The sequence below is a fragment of the Struthio camelus genome, chromosome W, assembly GCF_040807025.1.
Source record: "Struthio camelus isolate bStrCam1 chromosome W, bStrCam1.hap1, whole genome shotgun sequence".
Classification (NCBI taxonomy): Eukaryota; Metazoa; Chordata; class Aves; order Struthioniformes; family Struthionidae; genus Struthio; species Struthio camelus.
In genome coordinates this window covers 20,146,151-20,168,966 of record NC_090981.1, presented here as the reverse complement: position 1 = coordinate 20,168,966, position 22,816 = coordinate 20,146,151, and the positions used below count along the sequence as shown (strand labels likewise).

The window sequence follows — 22,816 nt, the reverse complement described above, 5'->3', positions numbered from 1 at the left end:
ATACGTCCGCGATAAAAAACCAAAGAGAAGAAACTCATACATAAGTCACACACGATTTCTTTTTTTTTTTTTTTTGTCACCGTTAATGGCTTTCCTTTCTGTCGTGAGTTTTCTGAAGACAGGTTTAATGGGAAACATATGGATTCATTATTGCCGAAAATCAACCTCACTTCAGACGATCGTTTATTTGCTTTCTCGAAAAAGCTATTTATGCAGAAAAATTACACTCTGGCAGTTTTAAGAGCCATCTTGCAATCCTTGTAACGGTAAAACTGGATCCTGCAGTAAAAACAGTCAGCACAGGAGTGTTTCAGGATGAACGGAGATTACTCACGCAAGCAGGGCTGGCAGTGTCAGGCACCAATTTTTTTCTCTCTCTTTCGGTAAGCTAAATCAAACCAAATCACTATTAAGTAGACTAAACGTGCTCATTTATAGTAGGAAAACTAAAAAAAAAAAAAAAAAGCCTTACGAAAAAGCTATTAAAATATAAAATATTTATGCTTTCCAGGCTTCATCTCTTTCATATCCTCTTAACTATTTTAGCGTGACTTCATGAATGTTTCACGCTACAACAACATCCTTTCGCGATCCAGCGGAAACGTTGGGCATAAAAGAAAAACGCCGTCCGCACCTGGCTGACTAACGTCCGAGCTGCCTAAACCAGCCGCGCCCAGGTCCCAAACAACGCGGGGCCAAAGCGCGTGGCACGAACGGGCTCGCCGCGCCCTCGACAGCAGCGGCGTTGCAGGTGCCCGGCCAGGGCGGGCGCGCGCGCGCTGCAGGCCGTTTAGGAACGAGATGGCGGCGGCGGCACTCGGCGGTGGGGTGGCGAGGGGACGGCGGCGCAGCGGCTGGCCCAGCCCTTCGGCGACCAGCGAGGCTTTTGTGCGCAGGCCGGCGCCACCCAAGCGCCTGGAAGCGTCAACGTGGAGCGAAACGGGCTCCTTCAGAAAGGCGGCTCCTCTCGCGGGATGGCCGGCGGTGCCGCCGCAGCCTTCGCCTGGCTCGCCGGGGAGGGAGCGCAGCCTGCCTACGCGCGCTCGTTGACACCGGCAGCAAGCACCAAAGGCTCCCGGTTATTTCAGTATTTATCAAACCTTCGCTGGGTGCAGCCAGTGGCTTCGTGATGAAAAAGCTCCAACAACGAGGCCCTGTCAGATTTTTGGCAGAGACACATCCAAACACATAAAAACAAGCTTAAACACTATCGTTTATGCATAATTCTGTCTTGGCGTGTGTCCTCGCTTACTGCGCTCTGCAGCCAGAAAACACTTACTTCTGCTTTCTCCCCCTTCTAAAATAATCCAGCCAAAAGTGGATCTCGTTCCCCTCCTCCCGCAGAAGGGGAACAGCCCTGTCAGGGCCGGCTCGTGCGCGCGCGCTCAAGATAAACCACGGTTTCCGCTCACGGCCCAGCTGCGCCGACTCGAGCGGCTGGGGCCGGGTCAGTCAGCGCGCCGTGCCCCGGGCGAGCGAGCTGCCGGGGCGCACAGGACCACAAGCGTAACGAACGGCCAGGTCTCAGCTAGACCCCGTCTTGGCTCCGCTCTCGCCGTCAACCCACCCCTTTTGCGCACAGCGCCGCCACAAAACGGGGTCAGGGTGGATGGGGAGCGCGACATGGCACCCAAACGGCTTCGCAAAGGCGCCTCTCGGGGCTGACCTACGGCTGGCAAGCCCGCTAGTGGTAAATAGTTTTCACGAAGCCCGTGACCTAAGCGCTTGCCCACAGGGCCACGATAATATTTACAGAGCGTAAATTAACGTGCCACCACCGCTAATTCAATCTGGCTAGCTGACTCCTCCGGTGCCGGCAGCGCCTGACCTCTGCGGCGAAGCACGGCGCTCGCCGCCGTGACTCCCAGCTCCAGCCGCGCTTCGCTGCAGCGTCGCCCGCACCCGCGCGAACAAAGAGCGCGGTTCGTCGAGCGGCCGTAAAAATACATCTCCAGAAGATGTTTGGATCAGTGCTAATTGCAACTTCCTTTTTATAGGAGCCTGATCAAAACCAGCTGTGGGAGTCAAGCAGGAACAGATTTATACATTACGCTAGAAATCTGACAAATTCAGAGAGAAGCAGCTGAGCAAATGCCTCTAAGCGGCTGGAGAGACACATGTAACACACGATGGCTCGAGACTTCCCCAGAGGAAAATCCCTCACTGGATGTGGATTTTTTTTTTTCCCACAAGTGCTTTTCTTTCCTGATCCCCTCTTCAGTTGAAGGCTATACTGAAGCGGTGCCCTAAACTCGTACCTTTAGTGAGGCTATAACCACAGGACAAAAAGGTGAAGCAAATCTCTCAGGACGGCATCCTTTCCGGTGCCTCCCTCCAACAAGCGTAACCAGAGCTGTACCTATCTTGCGCAAAACGTCGTCAAAACCAGCGGCGAGAGGTAGCCGGCCAAATATAAACGTTGGAGGGAGAAGGCAAGGGGCAAGCAGCCCCCTGGTGTGTAACAGCCCCAGCTATCAACATCACCTGCTATTAGACTATTAACTCCCTTCAGACAGTTAAGTCTAATTGGGCTCTTAACGCCGAAGACATAATCCTTCACCCGCGGGTGGGACGAAGACATTATCCTTCACCCGCAGCTGGCCCGGTGACCGCGTCCCACCCTCTCAGAGCCAGCGGGGGCTACAGCGACGGTTCGGGGAGATCCACACGTTCGCAGTCTTCACGGCTGATTACTGCGGCTCGTTACGGCTGTGAACGAAGCCATATGCTTTGGAGAAAATCCAGGTGGACCGAAACGGAGCCGCCTGCCTGCGCAGCCTCCCGTCGCGGCGAGTACGGGGCTCCGCTGTCTGCGGCCGGCTCCCGCCCCCGCGCTCACAAAATCCAGCTCCGGAGTCATTTAACGACTTTCAAAGTCACCCACGTGACCGGCGGTGACGGCCCAAACCTCAAACTGTCAAGAAAAAACAACGGGAGGCAAGAAAATCTAAATGCCAGCTCAGCCAGCTTTATTACTAAATGTGCTCTTTGTGATCTCTATAAAAAACTGCCTATACATCATACGCGGTCTAGCGAAACTAGCAGAAACATCGTGTAGGTAATACTTCCTACGAAGTAAAACATTTTCGCTTTTGCAGAGCCATGAAAACGCCAATACGCAAATCATATCGCAAGGAGAGAGGGATCAAATGAACGAGCCGTTCAGTCGACTTGCTGAAGCGGCCCTGTCGTGGAAAAGTGACATCTCATAGCGCCCGTCTCCTTCAAAAGCTAACTCGGGCACACCCAGACCCATCCTTAATATGCATCCCCAGGGCTCACCAAATGCACAGCCCTTGGCAGCTCGAGTTAAAAAATAATTTAAAAAATAAAGGGGGGGTTATTCTCAACACACTTTTTGATGATTCTATTGCATTGGCAGCCTCAGATGCCTCAGGCACAGCCAGAGTAAAGAGGACTTGCGATATTGTCCTTCTCTAAAGGCCACAATGCCTGCTGAAGTACTCTTGGGTTAGCACCTGGCTACAAAGACACTGCCTGCAATGAAGAAAAGACAATCCATGAGTGACGGCGAGAACAAGACCCCGGCGGGCGAGGTTTGCAGACAAAGATTTTTTTTTTTTTTTTAACTAGTCAGGCTGATTTAGTTAGGAAAAGACTTTTTTGGGTACCTAAACACTTTTTCAGGAGAGAAATAGAAAAAAGACGTACATTTTAAGATTGAGAGGCGATCTCATAAATGTGTACAAGTATCTGAAGGGGGAGTGTCAAGAGGATGAGGCCAGTCTCTTCTCCGTGGTGCCCAGCAACAGGACAAGAGGCAATGGGCAGAAACTGAACCACAGGAAGTTCCATCTGAACCTGAGAAAAAACTTCTTCACTGTGAGGGTGACTGAGCATTGGAACAGGTTGCCCAGAGAGGTGGTGGAGTCTCCTTCGCTGGAGATATTCAAAACCCGTCTGGATGTGATCCTGGGCAATATGCTCTAGAGGTCCCTGCTTGAGCAGGGAGGTTGGACTAGATGATCTCCAGAGGTCCCTTCCAACCTCAACCATTCTGTGATTCTGTGATTTTGGGGTGACTTTTTTTGTATCATGCTTCCAACATTGTAATCAAGAACACAAAACCCTCTGTTTCACTAAAATAAAACCAGATTTGTTCTAATACTGATTTAAGGAAACCATGGCTGAAGAAATGGCTCTGTTGAGATCAGTAGCAGTGCTTTGCAAAGAAAATCTCTTCAGTTGCCCACAGCCCAACTCAGTTATAAGTCCAGGAGCTGGGGGGTCTCTGTCCCATGAAATTGCAATCCAAGGCTGATAGCACTTTCTGAAAAGTTTTGGAGAATACTGTCCCCCATTTGTATTTATCCCATGACTTCCTCAAAGGGTCAGGCAGTAGTCAGCCCACCTACCGTTTAAGAAAGTGCCCATCTTTTGAAGCTTGCTCTCGATTTTTTTGAAAAGGGAAATAGCACCTGAGATGAAGGATGTTTTCTCCTGGATGAAGACTTCAGCCGGGGGAACGTCAGTGCTACAGGCAGAATTGTCACGCATGCTGGCTGTTTGCTGTGGAGCTTACCCTCGAAAGAGGAAAAAATAATTAATGAACTAGACAATCAAAAGCACAATGAGTTTCTTTTAAATTAGCTTTATCTCAGTGTATCCTTACCACACCCCACTCACTTAAATGCCCACAAGCACAGGCAAATAAGCAGTTAACCAAGAAACCAATCAAACTATTTCTTCCACATCCTGGAAGAAGAAACAGAGGTGAATGAACAGAATATTTCATAACAGTTGTCGGCATTGGTGATATTGATTATCCCTGATGGAATATTTATATTTTTGTCACTATGACTGAAGAGAAGAAGATATGTGTTATATTCCCAGACATTCTATGATCATTTATCCACTTGGGCAAGCCTGTGAATATATGCTAGGAGTAAACAGAAGACTAGTGAGAATTTAATCTGGTAAATCCTGGGAAAGATCCCGAGGCAAAATCCTGGGAGATTTCCACCCCTTGCACATCCCAATGCATTACAAATCTAGTTTGTGTTTTATAGTGTTTCCCGATGTAATACTGATAAAAGAATTGCTTTCAATTTGCCAAGGTTACTGTAATTTTTGAGGCAATCAAAGCTTTGCAGCTTCTAGATATGTTTGCTGCAATGCACTTACAGGAGGAAACACTGGGAGAGATTTGGGAGATGTCATTTAAATGAAAAGGGGCACCTCAATAAATAGACCGTGTTAGTTATTATGCTATGCCAAGATCTCAAAACCAGTTTCAATCTCTTATTAGCTTCTGGATGCAGCTCTGGACAGAGCTCATTTAATTTTGTGGACAGACTCTGATGTCTCCCCTTACACCAACAGGAGCAGTACATCCAGCCCCACCAAGAGTTTCTTGTGTCCCTGATTGTGCCCCTGTACTACAGCTACTTGTTCTTAAGTCAGTGCTACAGTGATAAGGCCCAGCAGTACCTGCTGGAAATTCTGATTTCTGATATTTGCAACCTCTTACCAGACAGGACACAAGCTCAAAGGCTTTCAAATGCCGTCCAGAGATGCCTCGTCTGTTCAGACAATGCCTTGAACAGGAAAGAGCAGCAAAGGTAAGTTGCTGGTTAAGTTTCCTAACTTCTCTTCTCTTCCCACAAAAGCAAATTTATGGATTTTTAAAACTGATTTATTACACTCGTTACCATTGGATTTGTTTAGGGAGTACTAAAAGTAATTTTTTGAGTGCACAAGTAGACATTCCTCGAAACGAACCAAGAAATGTATAAATTGCAGGTGTAATGTTGGCATCGTTACGTGGGCTGCAAATTTCACAATATCCACAAACGCTTCCATGTAAACGTTGCACAAATGAACCACAGTGCGGTTCTTGTTTCAAAATAAACATGTCCTCAAGCGGGAGGATGAATGTTGAATTTTCATGGTTACGGTGGCTACACGTTTCTAACAGGAGGCATAGCAACTAATGAGAGAAGCAGCAACTGTAACACATTAAAATGAGCTGCGTTCTTCACCCCTCAAAGATATGGATTTTAAAACACATGATTAGACCATCTCAAATTTTTAAAAGCTATTTATACCTTATACCATTAAGAAATATATAAATTAAGACGGTTTGTGCGCTTTTGAAAATCTTTGCACGTCAATTTAATGGCATGTCAGGCTTGAAAGGGAAGAGTGTCAGATTGATTTGATAAGAAGCATATCAGAAGCACATTTATTGAGAAACGCACAAAGGATCATTTTATTTTATTTTATGCTGTGAGGGGAGAGGTAGAAGCAGGGTAGAGAGAACTTTAGTGTAGAGTTGTGTAAATTACATTGATTTTGTGGTATAACGCACTGATGCTGCGCTCATATAAAACATATATTTGTTGAAGGGGAGGATTTTATGCACTTAACGCACTTACTTGCCACCTCTTTTGATCTGACTAGAGCTCTTCTTTTGCAACCCTAACGTGCCAACCTCTGAGGTAAAATCACGAAGGAAGAATCGAAATGCAGTCCTTGAAGATTCAGTGAAGCAAATGGAAGAAAATCCATTATAAAGGGTCACCACTCCTTATATCCTACATTACTCCCACATAATGCAGAGGGGTAGGTTCTCATTTAGGAAATAACAGATCTTTTTACTCACAAAGCAAGTTGCCTGCAACCTTGAGGACAATAGGAATAGCTGGAAAAAGAATAGAAATCAAAAACATCACCTGTAGCAGATTGAATGCTGCAGGTCCACTGCTTTCTAAAGGGTTTCTGAAGCAATGTTAAATTAAACACCCTGAAATGCCTGACACATGAAGTCAAAAACACAATCCCAAGCTGTCCAGGACCACAACTGGACCTGCTGGACCAGAGACGGTGAGTTGTCTTGGAGCAGGACTTACACAGGTCAGGCTTACCCTTTCCGAGCTCGTGCTCACATCTCACCATTTGGCCACAGGGCTAGGGTGGCTGTCACCAAATAACTTCTGGGTGCTAGAGCTCTCCTAGCAATTTTGGGGTGTGAGGCAAATCTGGATGATGTGGTGTTACTCTGTCGTGTGTCACGGAGATGGAGCATGCACCTCAATAGCTCTGTGATGCCAAAAGGCACCTTGGACTCATTGCTGATGTTAGAGCAATGCTACAAAGACACAGAAAGATTCTTCCCTTCCTTCCATAGGTGGATAATGGGAATTTTTGATCCCTTAATATTTCCCTACAAGTTGTTCAATAACAGCTGATCTGCTGGCTGAATAAACATACACAAAATCTACTCGCTTGGATCCAGTTGGTAGTTTAGCAGATTACATATGAGGGGATCTGAGGGTGAGACGGCCACCTTTTTTCTTTTTAAAACAGAAAAACAGCCGAACTAAGCCAACAAAGGCTAAGAACAAACGTTGCATTTTAAACCTGTCAGTGAAAAGGCATTTGAAGTAGTGCCTCTCGCAGAGCACACAAGCGCATGGCTTTCTGATAACACTGCAATTTTGCCTGTCAGCTTCCCTCCCCACCTGCTTCACTAAAAGCAGATCTAAAGGTAGCTTCACAAAGGTGGCTGGCACTTGAAAGCAAATCTGCCAGGATGAAGAGCCGGGCTGGAAAAACAAGCCGTGACCAAGACGTCCTAAGTCAACCATGTCAAATACACAGGAGAACCACCAGCACAGACGCATCGAGTCAGCGCAGCCCCAGCACAGCATCGCTGTTATTCTTTTTACGAGCCGCCTCTTAACGTTTGAGCGTCTAAAGGATAGAGTTGGGAATTTAGGAAACATTTGGCAGACAAACAGTCCCCGGAGAGCCTGTAACTGCACAGAGCAGAAGCTCTTTTTCCCTTTGCGCTCTTTGCTGCGCGTTTCCTCTCCCCCGCCACCTCCTCCATCCGACCAGGCGCTCTAGGATAATGCTGATGAAATAATTCCCCAATACTAATCGCCCTGAAAATGGATGTTTAGTAACATAAAAAAAACAATCAAGCTAGGATGGCATAGTTTACAGATATTCCCCCTTACAGGAAACTCATTATTCCCACATGGTGCTGTGAGAGGAAGCCTTCACCCTCAGATTACTGCATTTTTAAAATAAATTCCTTCCCACTCAGAAATAAATTCCATTATATTTCATTTAAATCCTATGGTCTTTTCACTGTTCTCTTTTCATTCTTTAATTAATGGAATTTTTTTTGCTTTATTAGTGGGGTCTGACAACAATTTGAGCGTTTCCAGTATTTCATCAAGGTGATGGAGTTATGATCAGAATAGGCTATCATATGGTTTATCATCAGCTAAGAAAAAATTCCTTCTACTTAGAATTATGGCAATTATGGCAACAAGTGGGAAAGGCATACGTATTAGATATGCTCGCCCTGTTCTTACGCTATTTCCTTAAGCATCTGTTTCTGATCGTTGCTGGAGATGAGACACAGGGTTAGATGGACCTTTGACCATTATGGCCTTTTTAAAGCTTTTACATCGCTTTCATTCCTAGTTCTGCCGTTAATATCTTGGGAATCTTTAGCCAAAATCAGCTAATGTGAATAAATTCTTTGAAACATATCGCCTCTCTGAATCAAGAATAAGTTTTGGAGATCACAGTTTTCTAATTTATCTATTCAAACTGGTTATTGTTTGTGCAAATAACAGTACGTAGCTGTTTCAGGAACAGCACCCTGCAATGGTTTTAAGATGCAGGCTTGTATGAGGTTCAAGCGGAGACATCGGAGCACACCGCCTGGCTTAGCCCCCTCACAAAAAGACAGCTGAGGCTGCTCACATCTCATCTCACCTCACCCCCAGGGGCTTGGTGAGAAGGGCTGCCACCTGGCAAGCTGCTTTCAAATCACTGTTTTGCCCAACTTTAAGCAGAGACTCGAGTATAGAGCTGCCCAGGATATCCTCCTTACCTTGAAGCTATTGGCTCAGTGCAACACACTGTTGGAGTTGTCTTTAATCGTGAACAATGAACACCGTACAGTACAGCTTCGATTCCTTATGGTTCTTCATATCTTTCCGTGGATGTGATCAGAAAAAATATGGGAGGCACATATCAACGTTTTGCAGATGTGAACGTATTCAGAATAGAAAACTCTAAATTAGCAAACGCTAATAACACATTCAAATCAAAAAGCAAGGCATTTTTTCCACAATAGTCTGCCAGAACTGACAGATTCTTACATAGAATTTTAAAATGATTATATTGCAACGCTCATTTAAAATTATCTATTTAGATAAATATAGCCTATGTGTAAACTTCCTGATTATCAATAAGCAGGGAAAAGGATACTTTTTCTATGAAAAGACTCCTCTTTTGGGGGAACGACTTTTGCCAGTTTGGTGACATAATTTATTTCTCATACGTTCCTTTTATCTACTGTGTTTCCCAAATCTGTTTGAAGTTTAGACAGCTCTAGACAGATGAAGTCAGTGGCATGTATTTAAAAAAAAAACACCTTTGAAATATAATCAATAGTTTCTGCATGATTCAACAAGGGAGTCTCTACAGAGGAAATACAATTCCTCTGTGTTCTCCTGAATCATACTTTTATCTGCCTTTGTGACCAATTCCGAAGTTTGCACCTTTGACTTCGGGCATCTGAAATAATATGGCCCATACTGCTCAATTAATCTTATTCATGAAATGTAAACAGTATATATACTTTGGGAAAAAAATGCCTTTATAGGTAATGTCCAGGCTCCTGGAAACATGTAGTTCATCCTGGAGATATTTGGAGGCTTACTGTACGTCTTTGCCTTCCAATCTAACATGGCATTATCTTATTAGCATATTTAATGCCATACTTATTTCACGTTACCTGCACAGTTCTATCTTGTGAAGGTTCACATACAAGTTATTATCAACAGTGTTTCCTCTCGTATTTTACACAGAAATTAATTCCCCATTTTGTTAGTAGAAATCTTTTAGAACAGACGGCAGTTATTTGTAGGTAGGCAAAAATAACCTTTTCTTAGGATCCAATCCAGCTTCAACAATAAATCGGTGGTAAAACTGTCAGGTATTTTATGGCAGCAGGACCAGGTTCTGGCGAGCAAAAGAAACTCAGCAGAAAGGACACCCCGGGCTACCGCAAACAAGCAGCGCAGAATATGACTACGTTTAAATAACGCCATTATTTTCACCATAACAAGAAAGCCTTCACAGTTATCTTTTCTGAGTACACTGAACTAAAGGGGCTGGGGAGCATGCACTATGCAAAACAGCTCTAAAAAAACCCAACAAATCTGCCCACCGTAAGCAGTTTGCAGCTTACCTCCCCCTCTGCCACGCGTTCTCTTGCTAACCAAGGATATGGGCTGTTCATTCCTACTTTCTGTGAGCAAGTGGAGAGCAAATACGATGGGTTCGTTTGCTGGGAGTGAGGGGGATGCTGCTTTTCTCAGCACACCGAGCGCCAAGAGTAGCCGAGTAATTTACAGCAGAAATAACCACAAAGTAGTGTAATTTCCTACTGGTTGACCAAGCAGAGCCAAGCAGAATGACCCTTCAAAACCCCACTATAAATCTCTTCCTCACACAAGTCCTCCAAAGAAACACTGACCTCCCTGGGTCCTCCTTCGCTCTGGTTTTGTCGCTGACTTCAGTAAAGCCACCGTTTCACCCCAAAGTGTTCCCTTCCCAGCTCCATCCTTCCTCCTTGCCTTCAGGAAGCTTGGCTGAGCTGCTTCCAGGGCTGCTCAGCCTTGTCCTGTGCTGAGGCCACTCATGACACTCTTCTTCTCCCCTTCCAATAATCAGGGCTCCTGCGTAGCCTCTTTCGTATTCTCCTTTGGATGCACACTCGTGGCCTGTATAATACAGCTTTTGTGGGTTTTCTACCTTTTTCAAAGCAGCCTGTTAAAGTGTAATGAAATGTTTGTACCCCTTATCTGTGTTAGGAAAAAAAAAACTAGGTGATGGCTTGCATGCACCAATTGGGAAGATGGCACCAACCGAACCTTCTCATGCGGTAAGTCAGAGGACTCATACTAGCACAGTTTTTCTTCCTAAGTATGCTCTGATCAGAAAAAGCAGTTTGACCTCACGCACTGAGCACGTTACTGAAGCCCAGGAGCCTATGATAACTTCTAACTCACCCTACTGCCTGGAAGAAACCATACCATCAGCGTGCATCTCCCTTTTCCTTTGGTAAAACAACTAAGATTCTGACAATTTTTAAGTGAGTTTTATGACACTGTCTCTCCAACAGCCCTAGCAACTATTCCATTTCCCATGTTTAGAGATACATGAATGAACCCTAGTAAAACTGCCAGAGGAAGCATTTTAATAATAAATGTATGGCTGCTTGTACAGATCCTTGACAGCAGAAGGCTCTGTAAGTCTTACCGATAGGATACTTAGGTCTTCTAAGGGATTTCAGAGGGCTATTTAAACACCTCAGTATTTGCCCACTTTGTAAGTGCACGCTTTTGCTACTGACAGAATAGGAGCCATCACAATATCCTTAGGGCACCTATTACTGGCCTTCCAAAACAGACTTTCAGGCCTTACTGCTATGGTAGCATTATTGAGCACTATACACAGGCATGAACAGGAGACAGGACCTCACATCATCTCCACCTCATGGATATTTTCGGCTAGCCCTCCATGCTGCGAGGAATTAGACACAGGCCTTTCCATTCATTCATATTTCCTAAAGTATCCAGCTGCAACGCCTATTCCGCGCTAGAGTTTATGGCCATGAGAACAAAATAGTATTTGGAAGAGCGTGCAGGAGAAATGTGCAAATATCTGATTTATTAGGTTAGAGGCACTATAATGGGATGAGTTGTGCTGCTGTTATTAACAAAGAGGACTTTCTTTCTGCAAGCCAGCGGGAATAATAGAGGCAACTGTGTGACATTTTAAATGAAACTGAAACGCTTTCTGTGGATTTTATTTCTATTTCTCATGCTTACTAGTCACGCAGGAATAATATCCCTTTAGAAAAACAAAAAAAAATCCCAACCCATACGTATCATCTGTGCTCCTGCCACAAACGTCATTAGGGCTAAATGCTGCTGCTCAAGAAAAAACATGTGCTTTAAGAAATTATTTATGTTTAAGTGTTTGAACATTTATTTGAAGCATTTATAGCTCTTTCCTTTTGTCATTTAAAACCAAGGAGACAAAAGATACTATATACATCTGCTGCTGTATTTTCCCTGAATATAATGCGGGTAATCATAATTAGGGAGTTCTTGCTTTTTATGTAACAAAGTAATGTACCATTTCAAATGAGTGTTGTTCAGATCAAATACAAAGCATGACAAGGCTGAACTGTGTCAACATATTCACGTCCTGTCATAGGCTGGAGTCCGTTTCTGGAAATACGTTTGCTATACAAAAATTTCCCCTTTATCACCCTTTATTTCAAAAGGGGTGGTAGTCTTCTACGGAGGAGACATTGAATTTTTCTCTTGCTTTCTAAATGGGGCAGATTTAAGGGCATGACACAACATAGTGTATTTGATAGCTGAGAAAAGATGAATGTGATTAGCGTGTAAACTAAAATAACAAGAAACCTAGATTTGCGTGTGGTTTTCAATTTGGAATTCAGCTAGTTTCATTAAAAAGATCTTTAAAGTTCATAAGCCTACGCAGGCTTTCAGATGAGTTTTGGATGATTTATGATCCTGTATCAAAGCTCATCTTAATATTTTAATGCAAAACAGGGCAAAAAACGTCATTGCTTTACATTCATTGAAAACAGACAAATATTTTTTGATAAAGGCCAATACGTTTTGTCTCTTTTCAGCTAAAACACTTACAAAAATAGCTTATAATTCATTTGAGTATCTGTTCCCCTAAGTTATTCATAGGATAATTTCTGTAAATAATCATTATCTTGTAAAAAGGTTCAAAAGATATGCTGTGTGTTTGATATACAAAATCAGAGCTGTTTTGATTATTTGTGCTTGGACATACAATTTACATAGATGATTTCCAATTCCTGACTGAATATGACTCTTACAAGTATATTTGTACTTTGCATACTCACAGATTTGAAATCAAAATTACTCTTCAGTACTATTTATTTTTATGTCCTAGTATTTTCTTTAAAATTCCTTCTGGGAACTGTTAAAGCTTAAACACCTTTCATAGACAAAAACAAATGAAATATAAGTATGTAAAATAGATTCTTGTAAAAATTCTAATGAATATAGGTCTGATTAACCGCCACAGCCATAACAAAGAGATGCTACTGCAATTCTACATGAAACAAAGCCAAAGAAAATACTCATAAGAACTTTTAAGAGGCAAAAGAAAGTACTATATTTCATCTACTTTTGTATTAGGTGACATTCAAATGGTTTTAAATTTGTTTCAAATGTTAATCCTACCAGCCCTTTTGAGTCTAGGAGTCAGCTATAGACTCTGCTGGCTTTTTTCCAACACTTTCCACTTTCACATAGGCCAGAAATATCAGGAGAATAGCTTTGCATATGTTAATTTTGCTAACAGTACTTCCTGGATCAGATTAAGCTTGAGAGTGCATAGACGCACAAAGAAATTACATAGAGCCAGCAAACAGGCTTAAAAGGAAATGAGGATATAGAGAAAAGCATGAGCAGGAGAGATAATTTCTCACGTGAACAATATTATGATGATATAGCTATGCAAATAGAGAAAGAATGTAAAAGGTGTTTTGTAAGTGAGGATAAATGTGGAATAATAGGCAGAGAAAGAAATAACTACTAAAGTGCAGACGAGAGATTGGCAATTTTCCTACTTAGCACCTATTTTGCGAAGATATGATAAGGCAAATCACAAAGGAGTCCTAAAAAATAACCTTATTCTAATATTAAAGATGATTGGGACCAACTTCAAGACTGGTTTTTATATTTATGAAGTAAAGAAACAAATATCTGCCCAGGAGAAGCAAAGAAACCAATGCATAGGGTCTAAAAATTAAGACTTTCTTTACGCAGAATAGTATTTATTTAATGTGGCATATTTATTGCTGGTGCTGGATGAAAAAAAAATCACCTCTGGACCCAATTTCCCTAAAGGTCAAGGTTTTGGTTTATCTCCACTAGAAAATCATAAGTTTGACATTAGGTTCAAACCCAAAGATGCTATTACACCTTTGGGACTACTCACATTGAAGGTCTTTGTTTCAGCCCATTTCTAGTATTTATGTAGCATACATTTTAAACATGCTAAACTCTTAGGAAAAGTGTGCCTCTGCTGTGTGCTATTTAATCTTTCGGAGAAGCAGATAGAGATGTCCAAGTTCCTTTGAAGGAACTGTTACTTTGCAGATTATTGAAGGGAGAATTTGTAGAGCTCTACTTCATATTTAATTGACAAGAAAACATTAAGCAAGAATCAGTTTGGTTCTTGAGGTTGTTAATTTTGATATTTGAAGATGTTACCTTATAAAATCACTTTTTATCTTTCATCTTACTATAGGCATATTTTGTTCCCTATTTCTAACTTAATTTTGAAAAAAAATATAGTTTATGTAATTTGGGGTACCAAACTTCATTAGCCTATAACAAGGTTTTAAATATAATAGAGATAATTATAATTTCTGTTAAGACTTAAGTCAATTAAACAGAAAGAAACGGGATTTGAATGTTGACTTTCTTCATTTTAATCTTCAGGGCCCAGTGAAACACTTATTAGTGCCCATACTAACTCTTCTGGGATTTGCAAAGGAAAGGCCAGATAAATCTATATTTATGAAGATACATCTTTTAATAAAAAACTGCTTTCAGATCTCAAAGAAGATATTACAGTGAAATAGCTTAGGACTATCTTCTGGACCCAGATGTGAAGAAGTTCCAAAGAAATGGGAAACAATAAAATAAAGCATTTGTATACATGTATTAGGTTGGAAACACCCACCTTTAGAAGAGGCATGGTCATGCAAACACAGATATAGATGAGGATTCTTCGTTAAGGCTTAAAGCATCGAGGCCTTCAGTCTTAAGGCAAACCCCAAGATCAAAGGACTAACGCTAAAATCTGAATAGTAATTTTGTATGAGTGAATCACTTCATTAGGAGCTAAAAAATGCTGATAGATTTTTTTACTTGATTATGTAGGAATATTTCAATATCAAATATATAACATATTTGGAAACAAAAACACATTTAAAGTCACATGCTCACAGATTCTAAGAGAACTGTAAAAAATACCATAGTGCTGAACAGTGACATTCCACTAGGCAAGCTGCAAAAAACAAATTGTAACACAGCAAAACTTTAATCATTTGTTTCTATTTTGCTGATATCTCCTTTTAAGAGTAGTAGTGGACATTTCAAGTAGACACCTGCCAGGCGACAGGATTTTAAAATACATCCCCCTCATAATATCACTGTCTGACCAAAACAGCAGGAAGGAAAGCTTCTTGAATTTCTCATCAGAAAATGTAAAGGGTCAAATTCCTATGATTACATTCAAATAGATTACATCCACTTAAACTGAAACTAAAAAAGGACTACAATAGAACTTATTTAACTAAAAGAACTTATACTTATCTCCTTATTGCACCTTGCATTGCATACATTTATATGTATAATTTATATATGAACATAGGCACACATGTATGGGCCCACAGACACGAAATTTCATAGTTGGTGAGCCTCCTACAGATCAGTTTTGCATTGGTGATTAGGATTAGCAGCATCATTATCTATATTTGCAGCAGCTTTGTCTTTAATTTAATAACACTTCCTTCTCATTTATTCTAAAAGGGGACAATGGCTACTGAAGTTCAAAGAAAAAAGAAGATATAGTATATTTGTATAAAAAATCATGGTGAAAACATTAAATTAAATGGTCGTTGAGTCTAATTTCTAAAAATGCTCTGTGAAATGGAAAAAAGCTATAAATTATTTGCATTTGCGAGGTTTGTACACAGGCAGCACCTTAAGATTTGGCCAAAGGAGGTGAAATAAAACTAGAATCAGAAAAGTATCACAGTAAGTGAGTAAGCGTAAGAAGTATCACCGCTTACTTTAAGGGAAGAAATCTTCCAACAGCTGAGAAGAAAATCAGCAAAGCTGACAAATACCTGAAAGTCTGGATAAATCTACCAGTTACCTTCCCAGATGCCAGAGGGAGCGACTTGGGATGAGCTTCTATCCTATAACACTCCTCGAAGGCTGGAGGGTAGAAGATTAGAGTACAGGACGCTAATAGGGTAAAGGGCTGGCTAATTAGAGTCTTCAGAAATATCCCTCACATCAAATAAATTTAAACCCCCATTACACCCTCCTCACTTTTCTGAAACATTGCAGAAGGTGAATTACAATATTTCTGGGCATTAATTAAGTAAAAATCTATTTCTGTAGCATATAACAATTACATAAGAAAATGGGAACAACGGCTGTAAGATCACCTAGCCATTTAATGAAGTTAATCCATACCAGGAAAGAGTATTTTTTTCAGAATGGAAAAGTGGTATCATTGGCCAAGTGGAAACAGCAGACAATGCAAAACCACAAGTCAGGTCAGAAAAGTAGCGCGGTCAGACTTAGATCGAGACTTACGAATGATGTCTGGGACAAATCAGAACACGATGCTCTGAAAAAAGTGGAATTCAGAGGTAAAAGCCATGAGTTAAGGATGAAAGCAAATATAATTTTGAGGAAGCTTAAAGTCTGTTCACAGAAGAACTCTGTTGTTCAGCATATCCTGAGTGCCTGTGGGCTGAAAATCAGCCCCAATTTGAAGAGATGGAACAGCGGCTGTTAAAAGTCAGTTTTGAAAATCCTTGTCCAAATCTTTTACTGTTTTCCAAGGTGATGACTTTAAAGGATTCAAAAAGCTTTTTTTCCAAGACACTGAAGGAAAAGTAAGAGATTCAGATATTTTATATGTGCAGTTTTGCAAAATGGGATCTAGCACAGAATAGGGAATTATCAGATGAGTTTCGATTATACCCACTATCATATCATAGCAGAGACGCTTCCAGTTTCTATTTTTCAAGACAGCACTGACTTCCTCATTTAAGGTTCTCTGAAGCACGTTACAGTCAGTCTCTATTATATCTAACTAGAGCTGACAACTGTAGCACTAAAGATATCCAGATACTTTAGTCACAGGGGCTTTGTGTGTAAGGACAATTTTCAAGCAATCAGAAGTTTAACAGAACAGATGTCTGAATTTATGTGATATATTGAAGATCATAGGTGTTATTCACTAAGGATATACAAATCATATCTCACCCACTTTTGCCAATTTTAAATGTAAATTGCTGTATGCAACTTAGAGTGCCTAGCACCTCCCTTCCCAAAGAGAATCCCCCTCTGTAAAAAGGCAGAGGATGCTTGTGCTGTTTGATAAAACGTAACAATAATATGATAAAAGGGAATGAGGCCATGTTAGCAGAGATGACAGAAAACCAAAACAAAGACCTAGTACTGCTTGAATAAAATTCAGAGCAGGTTTGGTACTGGAAGACCAGTAATAAAGCAAAATACAAAATTAAAGTCATTTTACATGAAAACTACTATAAACAGCACAAACATGTTAGCACAGCATTCTGCCTAGGCTACCGCTAGGATGAGCGATAGCATTTTTAATACAATAAGCCAACTGATAAAAGTGCTGGGGCACGGGATCATCCCATGGCATCACCTTGTGTTTCATGGACATGCCTTTAAATATTGACCATGCCCTGCAGTTTTAAATACATAGGTACTGTGATCCTATAACATATCAGAACTTAGTCGAGTCCATCTATACTGGCATCTTGCTAATAAAAGCTAAAACAATCTTTGAGCTCAGTTACAATCAATGCTAAATTTTATCTGATTGTTTTACGTTGTAGCTTTGTTAAGTTGCAGATGGGAACATTTTTACACACATTTCTTGTATTATTTACTTGGTTAATAAGAAGAAACAGTGAAAAAGAGCCATGATCCCAGGCTATATGCTCTCTTGAGTTCAAATCACAAAAGCAAACCAAAATTTGCAGTAAACTTTACCACATGCCAGCTGATGATTTCAAGCTTGAAAGAGTTTGAGAAAATTACCAATAGCAGCCAGCTTAAACCCTCTAGCAAAAATTTAATGAATATCCCCCGCCTCCTTCCAAACTGCACAAAATTTCCATTCAAAACCAAATAGCTGTGATATTGCATTTGTGTATTCACAAGGAACAAGCTTAATTACAACATTTACTTTAAAATTTACAAATATGGAAAGTTATCGATAGGGTCCTCATACCTTAGACAGAAATCTACTCCATTACGGATTGCAAAAGTCTTAAATGTTCAATTAGCAATGAGTAACTCTCTAATGATTATGATATCATGCTTTAAGCCAGCTAATGGGTACTAATGAGTGAAAAAGTTCACTGAAGATATATACATATTAAGAAAATCAATGGAGACTGTGGCACCTAAATTGGTTTCAGAGTATTACTTTCGAGAAATTTGACATTATTAGGGCAAATCACATGTTAAACTGTTAGCCCTTTTTTTTCAGTCAACTGTCTGCTTTATGAATATTCTGAAGAATGGGGATGGTGCTTTGACACAAAAATTAATGGGATGATCCACCGCATAAGTTAAAAGTATACGCTGGCCCCTGCAGGATCCTAGGCTTTACAGTGTCACATATCCCCATCATCCCAGCAGCTCAGTAAGGAAAGAGGCTCAGTCAAATCAGATGTGCTAAGTCCCATCACTAGGTCAACACTGAGATGGTCAAGTCATATTTCGGTCTATTATAAATTTACTCTTAGGGAATCCCATTTGCTTAAGATGATGTGTTTGTGGAGATGTCCTGCAGTGAAAAGTGAGGTGTACCAACATCAGGATGAGCGCTCGATAGCCCATGAAATCCCAACACCACGTTTGACACAAGCTGCAACAAAGTTGTTACAGAAAACCAGAAGCAAGCGATGGGGTAAAGGTACACAGCCTGCCTCCCTCCTGCACAGCCTCACAGGAGCTCGGACCAGATACAGTACGATACGCCAAAGTCAGAATTACACCAGTCCAAAGCCCCTGTTAGGAGAACGAAGAAGCCAGGCCAACCCAAAACACCGAGATAAACGCAGCCAATCAGAAATTATGGTTGTGCTGACAGAAGAGCAGCTGTGAGAGAAACCAACCAAGCCTTGCAGCCTGGCACAAGGTTAAGCTACCTGTGTCCTTTGCTTCAGGATCTAATTTGCAGCAGTGGGCACATTAAAAGGGTATCTGAGTCCCATAAAGACAACCAGTCCCGATGGCGTTATCCATTTGAGGTAGAAGAAATTCCCTTTCAATCACTCTAAACATTTCAAAGTAGGACTATGTAGAGTTTTACAGTTCTACTTTTCAGCATTCAAGGAGGCTCGTTTAGTTACATTTCGGCATGAGGGTCACGGACAGGATACTTGAAGACGAGTACCTAGAGTTGGGCAGCCTTATTTATTCCCCCGTTTTGACTTTGAAAAAAATTCACTAGCATTTTATTTAATATTACTTGTCAACCCCTTATTATACAAGCTACTTCCCAGTGTTCAGTTCGAAATAAAAATATGATCACTCTGTCACCCATACGAACTAAGGATAGTAGAGGATACTAGAGTATGTCTAGTTTCAGTGCTGAAGAGTTTTTCTTTGCTTCATAACAATTCCTACCTTGACATACCTATCTTATTCCTCCCTCCTAAACTTCTGTACAAGGTTTAGTTGTTGTTTTCATGATCCCTTAGTTTCCAAAAGCTGTAACTCTCAAGAATAGTATCTTTGGAAATAGGCCTTTAAAAATATTCTGAGAAAATTTCTCCCTAATCCCCACATAATTTTCATGAAACAGCACCCTAAGCATTAGAGAAAGGCAAACAGATGCTTACTGTCTATCTTGCAGTCTAAGAAAATGCTGAACCTATTGATAGATGCAGTAACAAATCCAGCTTTAAATAAGTGGAACATCCCAAATAATCGTGTTAAACCTCTTGTTTACTCTGGTAGGCAATAATAGGATTTAAACACAGAGTGCTGCTGAAACTGTAAAACACACTTCAGTGCCAGGGGAAGAAAACGTCATTATTGCTCAATGCAAATCAAGGGTGATTATTTAATTAGGATCCCTACATCCTTTAAGCAAATAAAAGAACCACAGTCTGTTTCCTCCTGCCTTACCTCTTTCTGCCTCCCACCCTTTCTTGTTAGTATCATATTGATGAAAAGCGTATTTTTAAGCCACATCATACACTTCCGTGACTCTTACCTTACACTTACCAGCCGTTTCTAAGCTGCTTCTCCTAAGCAAAATGGTGGCAATCATTTCTGACAGTATCTTCCAAAAATAGGTTCCTAGTTAGTGTTTAATCTTGCTTCTTCCTCTTTCCTAAGCTATACTCTTTGTGGTCAGTTATCTTTTCTGCCCTGTTATTGCTCTTTCTAATCACAGCTTTTTACAGTCTTGCTCTCAAGGCTCTATTTTACACGGTTAAGATCATATTATTCCTTTGCATTGCAGATATAGGAGCTCTCCAGAGTAGGTGCTGTCTCTCAGTTCTTACACGAAATTCAGTGCCTGCTTCTTCATACCTTTTTATCCTGCTCTCCATGCAGTGACAGTAATCTTCATAGCTTCTTTCTTTTCTTTCCTTATGACTAACACAATAATTAATTTCTCTGTCAATACAGGTAACGTATTTACAGCAGTTATCAGATACATTTTATTACAGCCAAAGCTACTTATGGATTAATGATTATCACAAAATACTCACTGGACCTTCAAAGTAATACTATCTCAGTACACAGACATGGGATTCCTGTAAGTCTTTTCATTTCTGTCTCATTGTAATTATCTATTCGCCTCTTATTCTTTTGCTTTCATGCTTAAGTTCTGATCAATTCTTAATAACATGAGTAGTAATATCCCCCACTTTTTTCTCCAGAAAGGGAAACAGAATCCCAGAAAACAAAATTTCTTTTCATATTTTCTACGATACAGACTCAAAAAAGATCTCTGCTTAAGTATGGATACACACCTCTGTTTTACATCTGGGAGGAAGAACACATGACAAAATTTGGGTTTGGAAAATTATTCAGTTTTCCTTCTAGGAACAAATAAGATTTTGTATTCACACATATCCCAAGCAATTTTTCTCAAGTTAAATAGCACAATTCCAGATTTTGTGCAATACTAGTAAAGCATCCAAAATGATTTTACCCAAAGGCTGTTTTTTTCCATAAGCACAGCAGTAACAGCGCAGTAAATATCACTGGTGCTGTTTCTTCCAGGTCCAGAAAATTATGAATACACCGAAGCTTATCCTCTTTAGTAATATGCAATGCTAAATACATGGCATCCAAGAACAACCTGAAAGACAGATTTGTACTCAACATAATTACGCAAACAGATTTTTTTTTAAAGAAAAAAAGAAAAGCAGGAATGGCAATATGCTAATACACCAAGAGAACAGAGTATTATGGAAATCATCAAAAAAATTAAGAATTCATTCAGCCCAGAGCTTTTCCTGCTTAATTTTTTCCCCACTGGAATGGAGTATGGGTACATGCCTCCAAAAGCATTTCAGGAATAATTGTAATGAAAAATCATAACTAACAGAATTACTACCCTATTTCTTTTTTAAAAAATTATTGCATCGTTTCCCTACAATCAGTTTTATCAATATAGTGTGTAGGAGCATAACTGAAATTCATATGGCAAAGATGATGCTACGGTAGTTATCTGGTATACAATAGCACAGCCTAGGCCTATTTTGTAAGTGATTAGTAAAGGGTTATTTATGGGCAACATAAAAAGGATCACGTAGATTTACATGGACAAAAATTCTCATTGACTCAAAATACAGCTTCTTGAATAATACATGTTAACAAATTGACAGGTGACCTGTACTGCCAGGATTAGCAGGCAGAAGACACCCAAGTGGAAGAGCTCTTTACAAACACCAAGTGAACGAGACTGGTGACGTGATTTAATCTTTCTCCGGGTGCTACACACCCCCAATTGCAGCCAGATGCTCTGCAAAAAGGGGGTCCAAATGGGGAGCTGGGTGGATACTGTGCAGGTAGACACAGGACAGATTGGGAGGTTTGGGAAAAAGCTTAGGCCCCCGATGAGTGCTGAAGGTCTGAGTCTGAGCTAGACTTTCCAGTAGGGAAGCCAGGTGAGAAGTGGGCGTTTTGCAACATGTTTCTGTCCATAAAAGACTAGAACTGGTACAAGATCTTCAGCACTGAAGTGCTTCTACATCTTTGTTTGCAACCAGTTGCCCTAGGAAAAACCATTATTTAATTTTTGTCTAACACAAGGGGTGCTGACACCTTTCCTAGGCTATGCCTGGTCTCATTTAGTCAGTCAGACCCTGGTTAGATAAAGCTTAAGTAAAAAATCAGGAAGCAACATTTCTGAGTCATCTCTATAGTGGGAACCTCACTGCTAACATGGGTACTGAGAGCACCTACAGTCAGAGAGCGTGCTTTGGAGCTGTCATGAGGCCTGTGATTTCAGACTTGCATCTAAAACGAAAGGATGAAACTTTGGGCTAACAACTGTAGCGTTCAAACTAATTTTACACGTAAAGAGACGGTAGGATACCTGTTATGTATTCAAGAACATCTTGCTGATCATGCATAATAGACGCAGACATGTATATGTCTCAGGTTTTATTTTTGGCTTTGATTTCTGTTGTTTTGTTCTGATACTCTACTCTGTATCGCTCCATCCTAAGGGAACCTTGCCAGTGTCCCAAGGATGCTTGAAGAGCATCTTGTTTCTGGGTAACACCTTACTGCCAGAGCATGCCTTGAATAAGTGAGGAATGCAAATCCCTCTGGACAGTTCCTTCTCCTTGCTTCCTCCTAGGAGAGGCAAAGGACAAGCAGTTCTTGGATTATTTGTGCCGGTATTTCATTTATTATTA

At 40.9% G+C, this 22,816-nt stretch overlaps 1 protein-coding gene and 1 long non-coding RNA gene across 8 annotated transcripts in view; both read right to left on the bottom strand.

Annotated features, from left to right (window-relative positions):
- The window catches only part of LOC138064231 (uncharacterized), a 63,689-nt gene extending 55,984 nt beyond the window's left edge, over positions 1 to 7,705 (bottom strand). For 3 of the 5 annotated variants that reach the window (XR_011137510.1, XR_011137511.1, XR_011137513.1), the window contains exon 1: positions 4,377 to 7,705. Coding sequence is in view for 1 of the 5 variants with exons in the window: in XM_068925907.1 (XP_068782008.1) it covers positions 4,440 to 4,544; positions 5,492 to 5,558; positions 6,399 to 6,494; positions 6,626 to 6,918 (561 nt within the window). In the remaining 4 variants the exon portion in view is untranslated. The remainder of the gene's footprint in view (positions 1 to 4,376) is intronic. The other 2 variants (XM_068925907.1, XR_011137512.1) reach the window with 2 other exon arrangements.
- Positions 7,706 to 20,749: 13,044 nt separating this feature from the next.
- Positions 20,750 to 22,816, bottom strand: part of LOC138064230 (uncharacterized) — a 34,878-nt gene continuing 32,811 nt past the window's right edge. For all 3 annotated transcript variants that reach the window (XR_011137508.1, XR_011137509.1, XR_011137507.1), the window contains 2 exons: positions 22,492 to 22,754; positions 20,750 to 21,249 (listed from right to left, as the gene is read on the bottom strand). This is a non-coding gene — a long non-coding RNA (uncharacterized lncRNA). The remainder of the gene's footprint in view (positions 21,250 to 22,491; positions 22,755 to 22,816) is intronic.